The 14,859-nt window shown below is 42.3% G+C and overlaps 1 protein-coding gene across 1 annotated transcript in view; it reads right to left on the bottom strand.

The window, feature by feature from the left end:
* Positions 1 to 3,235: 3,235 nt before the first annotated feature.
* Positions 3,236 to 14,859, bottom strand: part of LOC135509474 (anoctamin-10-like) — a 44,908-nt gene continuing 33,284 nt past the window's right edge. Inside the window, exons 4-13 of the mRNA XM_064930166.1 lie at positions 9,943 to 10,083; positions 9,219 to 9,338; positions 7,065 to 7,697; positions 6,756 to 6,811; positions 6,312 to 6,386; positions 5,918 to 6,082; positions 5,528 to 5,719; positions 5,157 to 5,294; positions 4,342 to 4,458; positions 3,236 to 4,233 (exon numbers count right to left, since the gene is read on the bottom strand). Coding sequence (XP_064786238.1) covers positions 4,225 to 4,233; positions 4,342 to 4,458; positions 5,157 to 5,294; positions 5,528 to 5,719; positions 5,918 to 6,082; positions 6,312 to 6,386; positions 6,756 to 6,811; positions 7,065 to 7,697; positions 9,219 to 9,338; positions 9,943 to 10,083 — 1,646 coding nt within the window. The 3' untranslated portion in view covers positions 3,236 to 4,224. The remainder of the gene's footprint in view (positions 4,234 to 4,341; positions 4,459 to 5,156; positions 5,295 to 5,527; positions 5,720 to 5,917; positions 6,083 to 6,311; positions 6,387 to 6,755; positions 6,812 to 7,064; positions 7,698 to 9,218; positions 9,339 to 9,942; positions 10,084 to 14,859) is intronic.

Genomic DNA, 14,859 nt, shown 5'->3' on the forward strand with positions numbered 1-14,859 from the left:
TAACCATAATCAAAGTATTTAATAACTCCAAATAACTTTAACAAAAAAAAAACCTAGCTAGGTTGTTGTAATAATCTTAAAACGTGCTTGGATCATGGATCACCGATGCGATTGAGTGCAGCATTGCTGTGTGACGCAATCAATGTCTTGTCGTTGAGTAGCCAGCCTAGTCTACTGCTCAAATGTTGCTGTATTAGGCTTACATGTTTCTCCTTCGCATGGTGTTTTTTTTTTTTTTTTTTTTTTTTTTTTTTTTTTTTTTGGGGGGGGGGGGGGGGGGGGGGGGTTAATTGTTAAGCTTTAAAAACCGAAGCCAGACTGCAACATTTTAGCAGCCTAGCTAGGACTGTGGCATGTTGGTACACTTTCCCTCCGCTGTGCAGGCTGTAAACGGGAGTCATGAAAGCAGCGCATTTGATGTTGAATTCACCGACGGGAGCGCATCAGGCTATGATGTCATGAAGTAAATGACTCATCTGTTGACTCATTACTCACGTGCAGTGGTGGAAAAAATACCCAATTGTCATTAAAAGTAAAGATACCTTCATAGAAATTACTCAAGTAAAAGTGAGTCACCCAGTAAAACCCTTCGAGTAAAAGTCTGAAAGTATTTGGTATTAAATATACTTACGTATCAAAAGTAAAAGTATAAATAATTTCAAATTTCCCATTAAGCAAACCAGACAGCACAATCTTTTTTTTTTTACATTTATTTACGGAAAACCAGGGGCACAGTCCAACACTGACTTCTTTAGGAACGAAGCATGTGTTTGGCGAGTCTGCTAGATCAGAGGCAGTAGGGATGACCAGGGATATTCTCTTGAGAAGTGCGTGAATTAGACCATTTTCTGTCCTGCTAACCATTCGAGTACTTTTGGGTGTCAGGGAAAATGTATGGAGTAAAAAGTACATACGTTTTACTTAACTACTTTACACCACTGCTCGCGTGTGTCTTATTGTCCTTTAGTAGTAATTTATACCCGCGTGTGAATGCTTTATTTTATAACTTTTTGACAACCAAGATTACATTTTCTGTAGGATACAGCAATGACCCGTTGGAACCGAAACTTGGCATGGACATTTCGCCTACAACATGTTCACACTTTTGGTCCCGTAGAAGATTCATCCAGTGTCATTAATGATGATATGATACAGCACACTGGCTGGCTCGTGTGTGGGACTACTTGCTGTGACTTGTAGAGCAGGGCGTTATGGAAGCGGCCCAAAATCAATTAACAACGCAAATCATTGCACAGCTAATAGAAATGTCATTCGCCGGATTGACAGTGTGATGCCCAAAATAGTACACATCATCTGGATATGTATGCAACAAGTGTATCATTAAACTTCTGCTACCATTTCTGTCAATCCGTCTACGCAAACAGTTTGACGAATACGTTTGATAAATCCAAGGTATGCACCACACCCTACACACTGCAACTGCCTCTGCAACGCAATGCTGCAAGGCAAAAGCAGCGTTTCATTGGAAATTCATGTCATTCTGGTGTATCAAAATGCCAAGACGCTGTCGGTGTTTTCGAAGCGTCAACATAGGCCAATGTTATCCTTTGGACGAGTGGAGGTCAATATAATCGTGATGGTTTCGGAGCTCTTCCACCAGAAGTATGGCTGCATCATGGGAATGGTTTAACCTGTTTTGGAGACACAACCGTTTTTTTGTTCGGAATTTCGGATGACTGACATGCCCAAAGTAAACTGCCTGTTACTCGGGCCCAGAAGCTAGGATATGCATTGGATAGAAAACACTGAAGTTTCTAAAACGGTTAAAATAATGTCACATGTTTGAGTATAACAGAACTGATATGGCAGGCGAAAATCCATCCAGAACGTGTGGGTTTTTTTTTTAGGTCACATGCCATTTCAGTGCTAGCCTATGGGAAATACAAATAGACGAACCCAGATTGCAGTTTCCTATGGCTTCCACTAGAAAAGGAAGTGATTATTGCACAAGGGATTCCATAGGTTAACTCTTGAAACTCCCCATCCCGGATCCGGGATTGTGACTAAGCCTCAGGCTCATTAGCATAACGCAACGTTAACGATTTCTGAAAATCGCAAATAAAATTAAAATAATGCGTTTGCTCTCAAGCTTAGCCTTTTCTTAACAACACTGTCATCTCAGATTTTCAAAATATGCTTTTGAACCATAGAAATTGACTAATTTGTGTAAGAGTATGCAAAGCTAGCATAGCATTTTGTGTAGCATGTAGCACGCAACATTTTCACAAAAGCCAGATAACCAAATAAATAAAATCATTTACCTTTGAAGAGCTTCTGATGTTTTCAATGAGGAGACTCCCAGCCACATACCAAATGCGCAGTGTTTCCTGAAAGCGTCTGTGTGTAGGAGAAATCGTTCCGTTTTCTACATTGCGCCTGGCTACCGAAAAACGAACCGAAAATGCAGTCACCTACAACGTGAAACTTTTTCCGGATTAACTACATAATATCGACCGAAACATGGCAAACGTTGTTTGGAATCAATCCTCAAGGTGTTTTTTCACATATCTCTTCATTGACATGCAGTTCGTGGAAGCTTGCTTCTCTCTCTGTGCCCCATGGAAAAATACTGGCAGGTGACTTTTGCGCACCAATTTCGGCGCAGGACACCGGGCGGACACGTGGTAAATGTGGTCTCTTATGGTCAATCTTCCAACGATCTGCCTACAAATACGTCACAATGCTGCAGACACCTTGGGGAAACGACAGAAAGGGCAGACTCATTCCTCTTGCGTTCACAGCCATATAAGGAGATCATGAAAGACAGAGCCTCAAAAATCCTTGTCATTTCCTGGATGCCAAGTCATCTTGGTTTTGCCTGAAGCTCACGTTAAAGGGCACGCACAGAGAAGATATTTGTATTTCTGGACACGTCAGAGTGTTTTCTTTCGAACAGTAGCAATTATATGCATAGTCGAGCATCTTTTTGTGACAAAATATCTTGTTTAAAACGGGAACGTTTTTCTTCCAAAAATGAAATAGCGCCACCATAAGTGTAAGAGGTTTCAGCAAGGATGGTGGAATTGGAATTTTGACCACACCCATAAAGTAGGTGTTACCCCAGAAATGAGTGACCTCACTCATATTAACATAGAACCAGGGTTACGTAACCTTGCGTTTTTTTCTCTTTTAGAAGGTCAAATGATAGAAATGCACAAATGAAACTTAGTCTTTTTCCAACTAGAGCAAGAAAGAGAAATAGCCTACAGTGAAGTGTGATGATTTGGGATGTTTATTTTATTTGGCTGAACATAACGATCTCCACTCAATCCAACATCATCTCTTCCACATATTCCATTTTAAAAGATACATATGAATATAGTATGTATCCCAAAATCAAGTTAATCATTACTCCTTATGTTTTAACATTTGTAAAATCTTCAAATAATTTATAATTAGATTTTAGGTTTAATGTGCGTGAAAGTAAGTAAAACACTGGGAAAAATAATATATTTATAGCAAATTAAAAACGTGCATAGTATGTGCCAGACACAAAGTCCAAAGCTACCCAGTATTTCAAGAAATCTGACACAAACTGAAGCTGCAAAGCTACACCGCTTCAGTCCATGGCCCCTGCCTCTAGTATCTAACATGCCTTATAAAGCAAAGCAGGTTCAGAAGGAAAACCTGAGTTTCTGCATCAGCTGAGACTGCACCAACCAGATGCTAACAACACTTCCTACCTTAATATGGCGGTCTATTTAAGCTGACCTGGTTCTGCTCACACATCCTCTGCCGCTTGCTGCTACTGCTAGTACGCATTTGTTTTTCTTGCTACACACCACCACCAAAACCTCCACCACCCCAAACTCCACCTGTTTGGTTCTGTTTTCCTTCCTGCAGGTGGATTGGTATACCCGTAGTTATTATATGTTGATGCTTTGCTCTGACAGTGAGCTACTCTGAAGGAGCAGAACCTATTGCCAAGACCTATTATACTGTTCATATTCTCTAATAAATGGTTCAACGAATACCTGGTGTTTCATTTCTGGAATGTATTTATGCCTGGAGAGGGAGTCCTTCAGAGGGAGATACTGAGAGATCTTCTCAGACTGGCTGGCTCCAGGGTTTAGGTTCACAGGCCAAACAGACGTGTCTTTATATCCTCCTGTCCGCCCTCGTTATGGCAGCTAATTCTAATGAGCCTCCTAGTCCAGAGCACCACTTGAAGAGCAACAGGACACTCACTCTCCCACAGGGGCTTCATAGCTCCTGTAGGAGTCAAAAGGAGATGTTGGATTGTCAGATGCCAGGTTGTTCCAGTAACTGACATTGATTTTCTATATTATTAGTGATTATTCTTGATTAGATCATTCTTACCTGCTTCCCTAGAGCTTGCATAGAGTTAAACTCGATCTGTTCCCTCTTGATTCTGACCCAGTCAGGCTCATCTGGGATCATAAAGGCTAGAACCATCTTGACCAGGATCAGGACATGCTAACAAACACATTTTAGTCATTAAGCAGATGCTCTTATCCAGAGCAACTTACAGGAGCAATTAGGGTTACGTGCCTTGCTCAAGGGCACATCGGCAGATTTTTCACCCAGTCCGCTCGGGGATCCAGCCCAGCAACCTGTCGGTTACTGGCCCAATGCTCTTAACCACTAGGCTACCCTCACCTATGTTGGTTGGGCAGATGATGACACTGTAACATTCTGTAAATAAGACAATTGTTATGAACAAGATACTGTACCTCCACCAGGATGGCTCCCCAAACCTAACTCCCCTCCCTCATACTGTACCTCCACCAGGAAGGCTCCCCAAACCCAACTCCCCTCCCTCATACTGTACCTCCACCAGGAAGGCTCCCCAAACCCAACTCCCCTCCCTCATACTGTACCTCTACCAGGATGGCTCCCCAAACCCAACTCCCCTCCCTCATACTGTACCTCTACCAGGATGGCTCCCCAAACCTAACCCCCCTCCCTCATACTGTACCTCTACCAGGATGGCTCCCCAAACCCAACTCCCCTCCCTCATACTGTACCTCCACCAGGATGGCTCCCCAAACCTAACTCCCCTCCCTCATACTGTACCTCTACCAGGATGGCTCCCCAAACCTAACTCCCCTCCCTCATACTGTACCTCCACCAGGATGGCTCCCCAAACCTAACTCCCCTCCCTCATACTGTACCTCCACCAGGATGGCGACCAGTATGATGTTCTTGCCGCTGATCCCTCCCTCCAGACAGAACTCCTGGACGCGAGGGGACAGCAGTAGCAGCCAGCAGTTAGACATGACTGAGACAAAGCCCAGAACCTCAAATGCTGTCTGAAACATACACACAGGCATACAGTAATATGATTACAGGTACATACAAGGACAGCCGCAAATACAGACATGTGCATAGGGACATAGATGGGCACTGATTAGGAAATAACATTGACCACTACATGTTGCTCACATCTATTTATTTACCAGATTTATCTACATAACACATTTCTGTCTGCATTAAAAATTCCCTCTCTGTTCAAATTCTCACATCGCCCCAAAACCCTCCTGACCTGCCACACCCCCATATTGGACACTGGGGCAGAGAATGGCTTCCGGAACAGTTTGCAGATCTTGTAGGCATCCCCTCGGATCTCTGTGATGTTGTTGAGAAGCAGGAGGACGGCGGTGAGCGGGTACACACAGGAGAACAGACTCAAATACCCAAACTGCAGCAGCAATTCAATGTACTCCGCAAACAGGCCCTGAAACGTAGCAACAGACGCAATAACACCAAAACAAATATACACCAAACATACAGTACATATGCAAATGCACCCAACCCTGATTCTACCCCTTAAGGCACAGATGCAAAGAAACCAAGGCAGGTGAGCACAATGAAGAGAAATAGAAAAGAAAAGAAATAGAAAAGAGGAAAAAATACACATTTTACATGGACTTACTGGATAAGGGGGAAGGCTTCTCTGGGCTCTGAGTTTGTCCATCTCTAGGTCGTCCTCCTGCTCTTTCTTATGGGGAGCACTAAGGAAGCGGTCGACTATAAACGGCACTACCACCTCTGTACACTGGTTCACCAGCTGGTTCCCAATTAGCATAGAGGCAAGCCTCTGGGCAAAAATCGATAGTAAACAAACATAAATAGTTACATACTGCATAAACACTCTCTCTGGGATCAATTACTACAGACAGTGCACAGAGATAATGTGATCTGCTCTGTTGTAGAGCTCAAGAAAATCTATTTGAGATCCATCTACCCTTTAAAATGAGGTATTTCCACATTGTATAACTTTTCCTCTGGCCATAGACAAACAGTGCTGCCCAGCTGAAATCTCTTACCTTGCGTAGCAGTGGTAGGTCCTGTTTGTAAAAGGCAATGTGGAAGAGCACAGCAAAGTTGTTGAAGAAAGTAAACTGAAAATTAGAAATGGAGATGTTGGCTTCAATTAATATCTCTGGAGGCATGACTACAGATCCTGTATCTGATTTGCCTCCCACATCTGTTTATAAAAAACAGCTGATACTATCTGCACAGTACTCTTATCTGTATCACAATACATTTAGCTCTGCACCATTTTTTATATTTGTCATTTACCAGAAGCGCCTATCCAGAGCAACTTACAGGCTAAATCCTTTGCTCAAGGCCTCAACAACAGATGTAGCACTTAGTCGGCTCTGGGATTCGATCCAGCTACCTTTCGTTTACTGGCTTTTAACAGCTATGCTACCTTTCTACTGGGAGGAGGAGGATGATAGACTGACAGATGGGGAAGGAAAACTGACCAAGAGGACTTTGGTGGTATGATGGTTCTGGAAGGAGGACTCTTCTCTGTGGTTTTCTATGTGGGTAAATCAGACAGATTTTCAGTGGACTTATCACTTATCACACACAAACTGTGATACTTTGCATCCAATTGCATTCTCTGTTATTATATGACTCTCTGCTCTTTGGTGAACTTAGCTCTGTGTTCCCAAACATTCTACCCCCTACTGCAATTATTCATAAACCTCACATTTATTTTCTCTCCCCCCTCTTTTATAACCCTTCTCTATCATCTCTAACCCATCTCCCTCCCCAGCGCTCTATCTCACCCCACTCGGTGAGTTGCATGGCCACAGCGTGGTACACATTCCCCAGCATGTTGGTGTAGACAATGTGGGCCATGGAGGGCATGTAGAGCAGAACTCCAGAAAACAGGGAGCCGCTGTCCTGATGGAAGCCCTGTACCAGGGCCTCTCCGTGGTAGAAGCAAGTCATTCCCAGCACCACCAGTCCCAGGAACAGCCCCACTAGGGGCAACGACACCAGGCCCACACGCAGCTGCCTCTGCCACTCCGGGAACAGGGGCTCCAGACGGCCTGTTTCAGGGTTGAGCCCCAGGGTGCCATGGAAGCCAGGGCGGGGCCCGGCGAAGCGCTCGGCCAGGTTCAGTGTGCCCCAGCGGTGGGAGAGGGAGGAGCTCCGGCGCTTCCACAATTCGATGAACAGCGTGGACCACAGCATGCTGAATACAGCCTGTACCATGTGACCGCTGACCGAGGGGCCTTCGTCGTCCTCCTCCATCACCCCCTCCCCGGCCTGCTCCTTCACCACCCCACCACCTCCAGGCAGCAGAAAGGTCAGGACAAGGCCCAGGAAGGCAGGGGGAACCAGGGCCCAGGTGTAGAAGTCTAGAAAACTGAAGTAAAACGCCACGGTGCTTCCAAAATATGACTGGATTGCATCTGCACAGGAAGAGAGCGATCATTAGCAAGACAAAGGAGCAAATGTTTATTAGAGATGGGCGATATGGATAGAAAATCCATATCACAATAAATTCACACATTTTTTGCGATAATGATAAATCAGCAATAAATTACAACAAAAAACATCCGGGAAGGGCTAGGCGATATGGGCAAAAAGTAATATTGCGAATGTAACTTTTTTTGCCCAATAACAACAATATACAACAATAATAAAAAAATGTCAATGGACAGTTACTTTACATTAGTGGTCAGTGCCAAGTAAAACAACAGAGATGGTAGCCTATGATTAAAACAGTAAGCTATTTCATCGAACTTATCCAGGAAATACATGATTTGAGATTTTGATGTGCAACCTCAGAGAATTTGACAACATCTTTGCATATTGGCCTCATGGCTGTATTATTCACCACCTGAGGAAGTGGGAACTCAAAACATTTAGCTAGATTGCTAACGCTAAATATTATATTGTTGCTATATAGCCATGAAGGCTCAGTAAATGTAGGCTCAGTAAATGTAGTCCAATGTCCTACAAAAACCTTTCACCGCTATGCCTAAGCTACAGTTCCACTTGTAAAGTAGTACCATGAACTCAATATTAAGAGGTGAGAAACACATGATCTACTCACAAAAAGCTGTGACTCTCCTTTCTGTAACTAGAACAACATGAGTTGCTTTGAAAACTGTATTTATCTCACAATATCATTTTGAGCAAAGGTCATATGCATCTCTACCTCCTCACAGTGGGGATTTGATTTGGATCTTTTAGTCCCCATTTGGACTAATCTTCCAAGAGTCCGTAAACATTAAAATACAATTTATAATACGGACACATTTTCACATATAACACACTATTACAAACATACATAATATACCAACAATGACCCAATAAATACTCAATCTAAAAAATATTGATTCTTCATCTACTATAGTCCCACAACATTTCTATGTATTTAAATGGTTTGAATTTATATTGAAAGGTTTTTGGTTTGCTCAGTTAATTAATTCAATTTCTTTATTGCTCTAAATCAAAATTTTCTTTTGCCTATTTCTCTTTTCTGTCTGGATAATGCATAGATGGTGGACAATCTATTTCTAGTATTTACAGAATGCCTGTCTCTTACCAACTGAATACCGTTATGAATAGAACTTGGCCGTTTTAAATTATGTATATTATGAAATAAAATAAGTATGTTTTTTCCAATTATCTTGTCGATTGATGACCTCACAGTGGGGAGATGGGCATGAGAGTCAGCAGCCAACAGCAAAACAGGGACAGGCACATACTTTCATAGCAAGAATAAACATAATGCATAGACTATTGCTGTTGACCAAATTATGGTTTTAGCACCATCTACAGGAACGTTGTGTAACAAAATCACCAACATAGGAGGAAGGCAGTGTCTGTGTCTATAATTTTTGGTTTATCATCCCAGCTCTAGTGTGTGGGTGAATACTGTATGTAACTATTTTGTGTTTGCTTTACTGCATGATGTTGTTTACCGAGAGGCTGTCCCCATATCTGCTTCTTAGAGTACCACCTTCTGCTGAGGTCATTCAGTCTCTGCTGGTCATGTAGAGGGAAGATGTCCTTTATCACTCCTGCCCTCACCAGCTTCTGACCTACAGCACAGAGACAGGACGGATGGGCAACATCAGGGAACTGTACAATACCTCTACCATTATTACACACACAGACGGGTAACCGGGGGTAACATAGCCAGAAGCTTGGCAGCATACGTAAAGGGCAGTGCAGATCACAGAGCAGTGAGAGAGGCCCGGAGAGAGCACTGAAATGATGAGCCAGAGGTGGTGCTCTGCTGCAGAACAGCTTAGCTAAACAAGATCATGACCAGAGGACAGAACATGCTGAGGTAAACCAGATAGCACTCATGCGCACAAACAATACTACTCATATTACAGAGCAAGTGATAAAGCTTCAAATGATACCAACTTTTGCTTCGTAGCACCGACTTTGCAGCACATTGTGGAGTCACAAATATTTCAATTAATAATTTCTCAATTATGCATTAAAATACAAATGTCAAGTACATGTCAACAATCATTCCTATTGAAGGACCTTTCTATGCATAATATTTAGTGAAAATACCCTAAATCAGTCCTTTTTTGATCTAGTTTCGTGAGGAATCACCCAACATCCCCCATTTATAGTATATCACTCTATTCACATACCTAAACACACACACACACACATGTAAAGACTCACAGATGTTTTCCCAGGCCTCTAGGACCCCCGGGGCCTCTGGGACTCCAGGGATTCTCTGCTTCTTCTGGGCCTGTAGAGAGTCCAGCTCATTCTTGACTATGTACTGACGCTCTGCTAGCGTCAGGAACTCCTGCATGTCATCTGGTAACATAGAGGACAGGCGTCAATCAAGACTGTCGTGTGTGTGTGTGGATATATAATATATACACACACACACAATTCTGGAAAAAAATAAGAGACCATTGCAAAATTCTTATTTTACTATTTAAAGGTATGTGTTTGGGTAAAATGAACATTTTTGTTTTATTCCATAAACTACTGACAACAATTCCAAATAAAAATGCTGTCATTTAGAGCATTTATTTTCATAAAATGTCAACTGGTCAAAATAACAAAAAATATGCAGTGTTGTCAGACCTCAAATAATGCAAAGAAAATAAGTTCCTATTCATTTTTAAACAACACAATACTAATTTTTTAACTTGAGTTCAGAAATCAATATTTGGTGAAAAAAACTCTGATTTTCAATCACAGCTTTCATGCATCTTGGCATGCTCTCCGCCAGTCTTTCACATTGATGTTGGGTGACTTTATGCCACTCCCGGCACAAAAATTCAAGCAGCTCGACTTTGTTTGATGGCTTGTGACCATCCATCTTCCTATTGATCACATTCCAGAGGTTTTCAATGTGGTTCACGTCTGGAGATTGGGCTGGCCATGACAGGGTCTTGATCTGGTGGTCCTTCATCCACACCTTGATTGACCTGGCTGTGTGGCATGGACCATTGTCCTGCTGGAAAAATCAACCCTCAGAGTTGGAACTTTGTCAGAGCAGAAGGAAGCAAGTTTTCTTCCAGGAAAACCTTGCACGTGGCTTGATTCATGCATGGGTGCGAAACCTGGAGAGGCCTACAAGCTACAGTGTCTCACACACACTGCAAAGAAAAAGCCATATCTCAGACTGGCCAATAAAAAGAAAAGATTAAGATGGCAAAAGAACACACACTGGACCGAGGCACTCTGCCTAGAAGGCCAGCATCCCGGAGTCGCCTCTTCACTGTTGACGTTGAGACTGGGGTTTGCGGATACTCTTTAATGAAGCTGCCAGTTGAGGTCTTGTGAGGCGTCTGTTTCTCAAACTAGACACTCTAATGTACTTTTCTTCTCGCTCAGTTGTGCACCGGGCCTCCCACTCCTCTTTCTATTCTGGTTAGAGCTAGTTTGCGCTGTTCTGTGAAGGGAGTAGTACACAGCGTTGTATGAGATCTTCAGTTTCTTGGCAATTCCTCGCATGGAATAGCCGTAATTTCTCAGAACAAGAAGAGACTGACAAGTTTCAGAAGAAAGGTCTTTGTTTCTGGCCTTTTTGAGCCTGGAATTGAACCCACAAATGCTGATGTTCCAGATACTCAACTAGTCTAAAGAAGGCCAGTTTTATTGCTTCTTTAATCAGAACAACCATTTTCAGCTGTGCTAACATAATTGCAAAAGGGTTTTCTAATGATCAATTAGACTTTTAAAATTATGAACTTGGATTAGCTAACACAACGTGCCATTGGAACACAGGAGTGATGGTTGCTGATAATGGGCCTCTTATGGAATATCTGCATATGCGTACAAAAATCAGCTGTCTCAGCTACAATAGTCATTTACATTAACAATATCTACACTGTATTTCTGATGAATTTGATGTTATATTAATGGACAATAAATAAGAGCATTTCTAAGTGACCCCAAAAAATTTAACTGGTGTGTGTGTATATATATGAATATATATATACAGTTGAAGTCGGATGTTTACATACACCTAAGCCAAATACATTTAAACTAAGTTTCACAATTCCTGACATTTAATCCTAGTAAAAATTCCCTGTCTTAGGTCAGTTAGGATCACCACCTTATTTTAAGAATGTGAAATGTTAGAACAATGCTAGTTATTTATTTCAGCTTTTATTTCTTTCATTACATTCCCAGTGGGTCAGAAGTTTACATTCACTCAGTTAGTATTTGGTAGCATTGCCTTTAAATTATTTAACTTGGGTCAAACGTTTCAGGCAGCCTCCCACAAGCCTCCCACAATAAGTTGGGTGAATTTTGGCCCATTCCTCCTGACACAGCTGGTGTAACTGAGTCAGGTTTGTAGGCCTCCTTGCTCGCACAACCTTTTCAGTTCTGCCCACAAATTTTCTATAGGATTGAGAAAAGGGCTTTGTGATGGCCACTCCAATACCTTGACTTTGTAGTCTTTAAGCCATTTTGCCACAACTTTGGAAGTATGCTTGGGGTCATTGTCCTTTTGGAAGACCCATTTGCGACCAAGCTTTAACTTTAACTGATGTCTTGAGATGATGCTTCAATATATCTACATTATTTCCCCCCCTCATGATGCCATCTATTTTGTGAAGTGCACCAGTCCCTCCTGCAGCAAAGCACCCCCACAACATGATGCTGCCACCCCCGTGCTTCACGGTTGGGATGGTGTTCTTCGGCTTGCAATCCTCCCCTTTATTTCTCCAAACATAACGATAGTCATTATGGCAAAAACAGTTATATATTTTTGTTTCATCAGACCGGAGGACATTTCTCCAAAAAGTATGATCCTTGTCCCCATGTGCAGTTGCAAACCATAGTCTGTCTTTTTTATGGCAGTTTTGGAGCAGTGGCATCTTCCTTGCTGAGTGGCCTTTCAGGTTATGTTGGTATAGGACTCGTTTTACTGTGGATATATATACCTTTGCACCTGTTTCCTCCAGCATCTCCACAAGGTCCTTTGCTGTTGTTCTGGGATTGATTTTCACTTTTTGCACCAAAGTATGTTCATCTCTAGGAGACAGAACGCTCCTCCTTCCTGAGCTGCATGACGGCTGCGTGGTCCCCCGGTGTTTATACTTGTGTACTATTGTTTGTACAGATGAACGTGGTACCTTCAGGCGTTTGGAAATTGCTCCCAAAGATGAACCAATCTTGTGGAGGTCTACAATTTTTTTCTGAGTTCTTGGTTGATTTCTTTTGATTTTCCCATGATGTCAAGCAAAAAGGCACTGAGTTTGAAGGTATTCCTTGAAATATATCCACAGGTACACCTCCAATTGACTCAAATTATGTCAATTAGCCTATCAGAAGCTTCTAAAGCCATGACATCATTTTCTGGAAGTTTCCAAGCTGTTTAAAGGCACAGTCAACTTAGTGGATGTAAACTTCTGACCCACTGGAATTGTGATACAGTGGATTAGAAGTGAAATAATCTGTCTGTAAACAATTGTTGGAAATATTACATTGTGTCATGCACAAAGTAGATGTCCTAACCGACTTGGCAAAACTATAGTTAAGGACATGTTGTAGAACAATAGTGAAAACATCAAAATTATGAAATAACACATATGGAATCATGTAGTAAACAAAAAAGTTAAACAAATCCAAATAAATTTGAGATTTGAGATTCTTCAAAGTAACCACCCTTTGCCTTCATGACAGCTTTAAACACCCTTGGCATTCTCTCAACCAGCTTCAAGAGGTTGTCACCTGGAAGGTTCTACAGCTGCACTATCGAGAGCATCCTGACTGGTTGCATCACTGCCTGGTACCGCAACTGCTCGGCCTATGACCGCAAAGGCACTACAGAAGGTAGTGTGTACTGCCCAGCCACCCCAGTCCTAGATTGTTCTCTCTGCTACCGCAAGGCAAGCGGTACCGGAGCGCCAAGTCTAGGACCAAAGGCCTCTCAACAGCTTTTACCCCCAAGCCATAAGACTCCTGAACAGGGATTCAAATGGCTACCCGGACAATTTGCATTGCCCCCCCCCCCCCAACCCCTCTCTTACGGTGCTGCTACTCTGTTCATCATCTATGCATAGTCACTAACTATACATTCATGTACATAATACCTCAATTAGCCCAACTAACTGGTGCTACCCGGACTATCTGCATTGTGTCCCACCAACCCCTCTTTTACGCTGCTGCTACTCTGTTTATCATATATGCATAGTCACTTTAACTATACCTACATGTACATATTGCCTCAATTAGCCTGACTAACTGGTGCCTGTCTATAGCCTCGCTACTGTTATTTTCAGTCTTTTAACTGTGGTTTTAATTTCTTTACTTATCTATTGTTCACCTAATACCTATTTTTTACTTAAAAATTGCACTGTTGGTTAGGGCCTGTAAGTAAGCATTTCACTGTAAGATCTACACCTGTTGTATTCTGCGCACGTGACAAACAAACTTTGATTTGAATGCATTTCAATTAACAGGTGTGCTTTGTTAAGTTAATTTGTGGAATTCCTTTCCTTCTGAATGCGTTTGAGCCAATCAGCTGTGTTGTGACAAGGTAGGGGTGGTAAACAGAAGATCAACCTATTTGGTAAAGGACCAAGTCCATATTATGGCAAGAACAGCTCAAATAAGCAAAGAGAAAAGACAGCCCATTACTTTAAGACATGAAGGTCAGTTAATACGGAAAATTAAGAACTTTGAAAGTTTCTTCAAGTGCAGTCGGAAAAACCATCAAGCGCTATGATGAAACTGGCTCTCATGAGGAACGCCACAGGAAAGGAAGACCCAGAGTTACCTCTGCTGTTCATTAGAGTTACGAGCCTCAGAAATGTCAGCCTAAATAAATGCTTCACAGATTTCAAGTAACACACACGTCTCAACATCAACAGTTCAGAGGAGACTGTGTGAATCAGGCCTTCATGGTCGAATTGCTGCAAAGAAACCACTATGTACTAAAGGTCACCAATAATAAGAAGAGACTTGGTTGGGCCAAGAAACACAAGCAATGGACATTAGACCGGTGGAAATCTGTCCTTTGTTCTGATGAGTCCAGATTTGAGATTTTTAGTTCCAACCGCCATGTCTTTGTGAGACGCAGAGTAAGTGAACGGATGATCTCTACATGTGTGGTTTCTACCATGA

Source organism: Oncorhynchus masou, chromosome 22 (genome assembly GCF_036934945.1).
Source record: "Oncorhynchus masou masou isolate Uvic2021 chromosome 22, UVic_Omas_1.1, whole genome shotgun sequence".
NCBI lineage: Eukaryota > Metazoa > Chordata > Actinopteri > Salmoniformes > Salmonidae > Oncorhynchus > Oncorhynchus masou.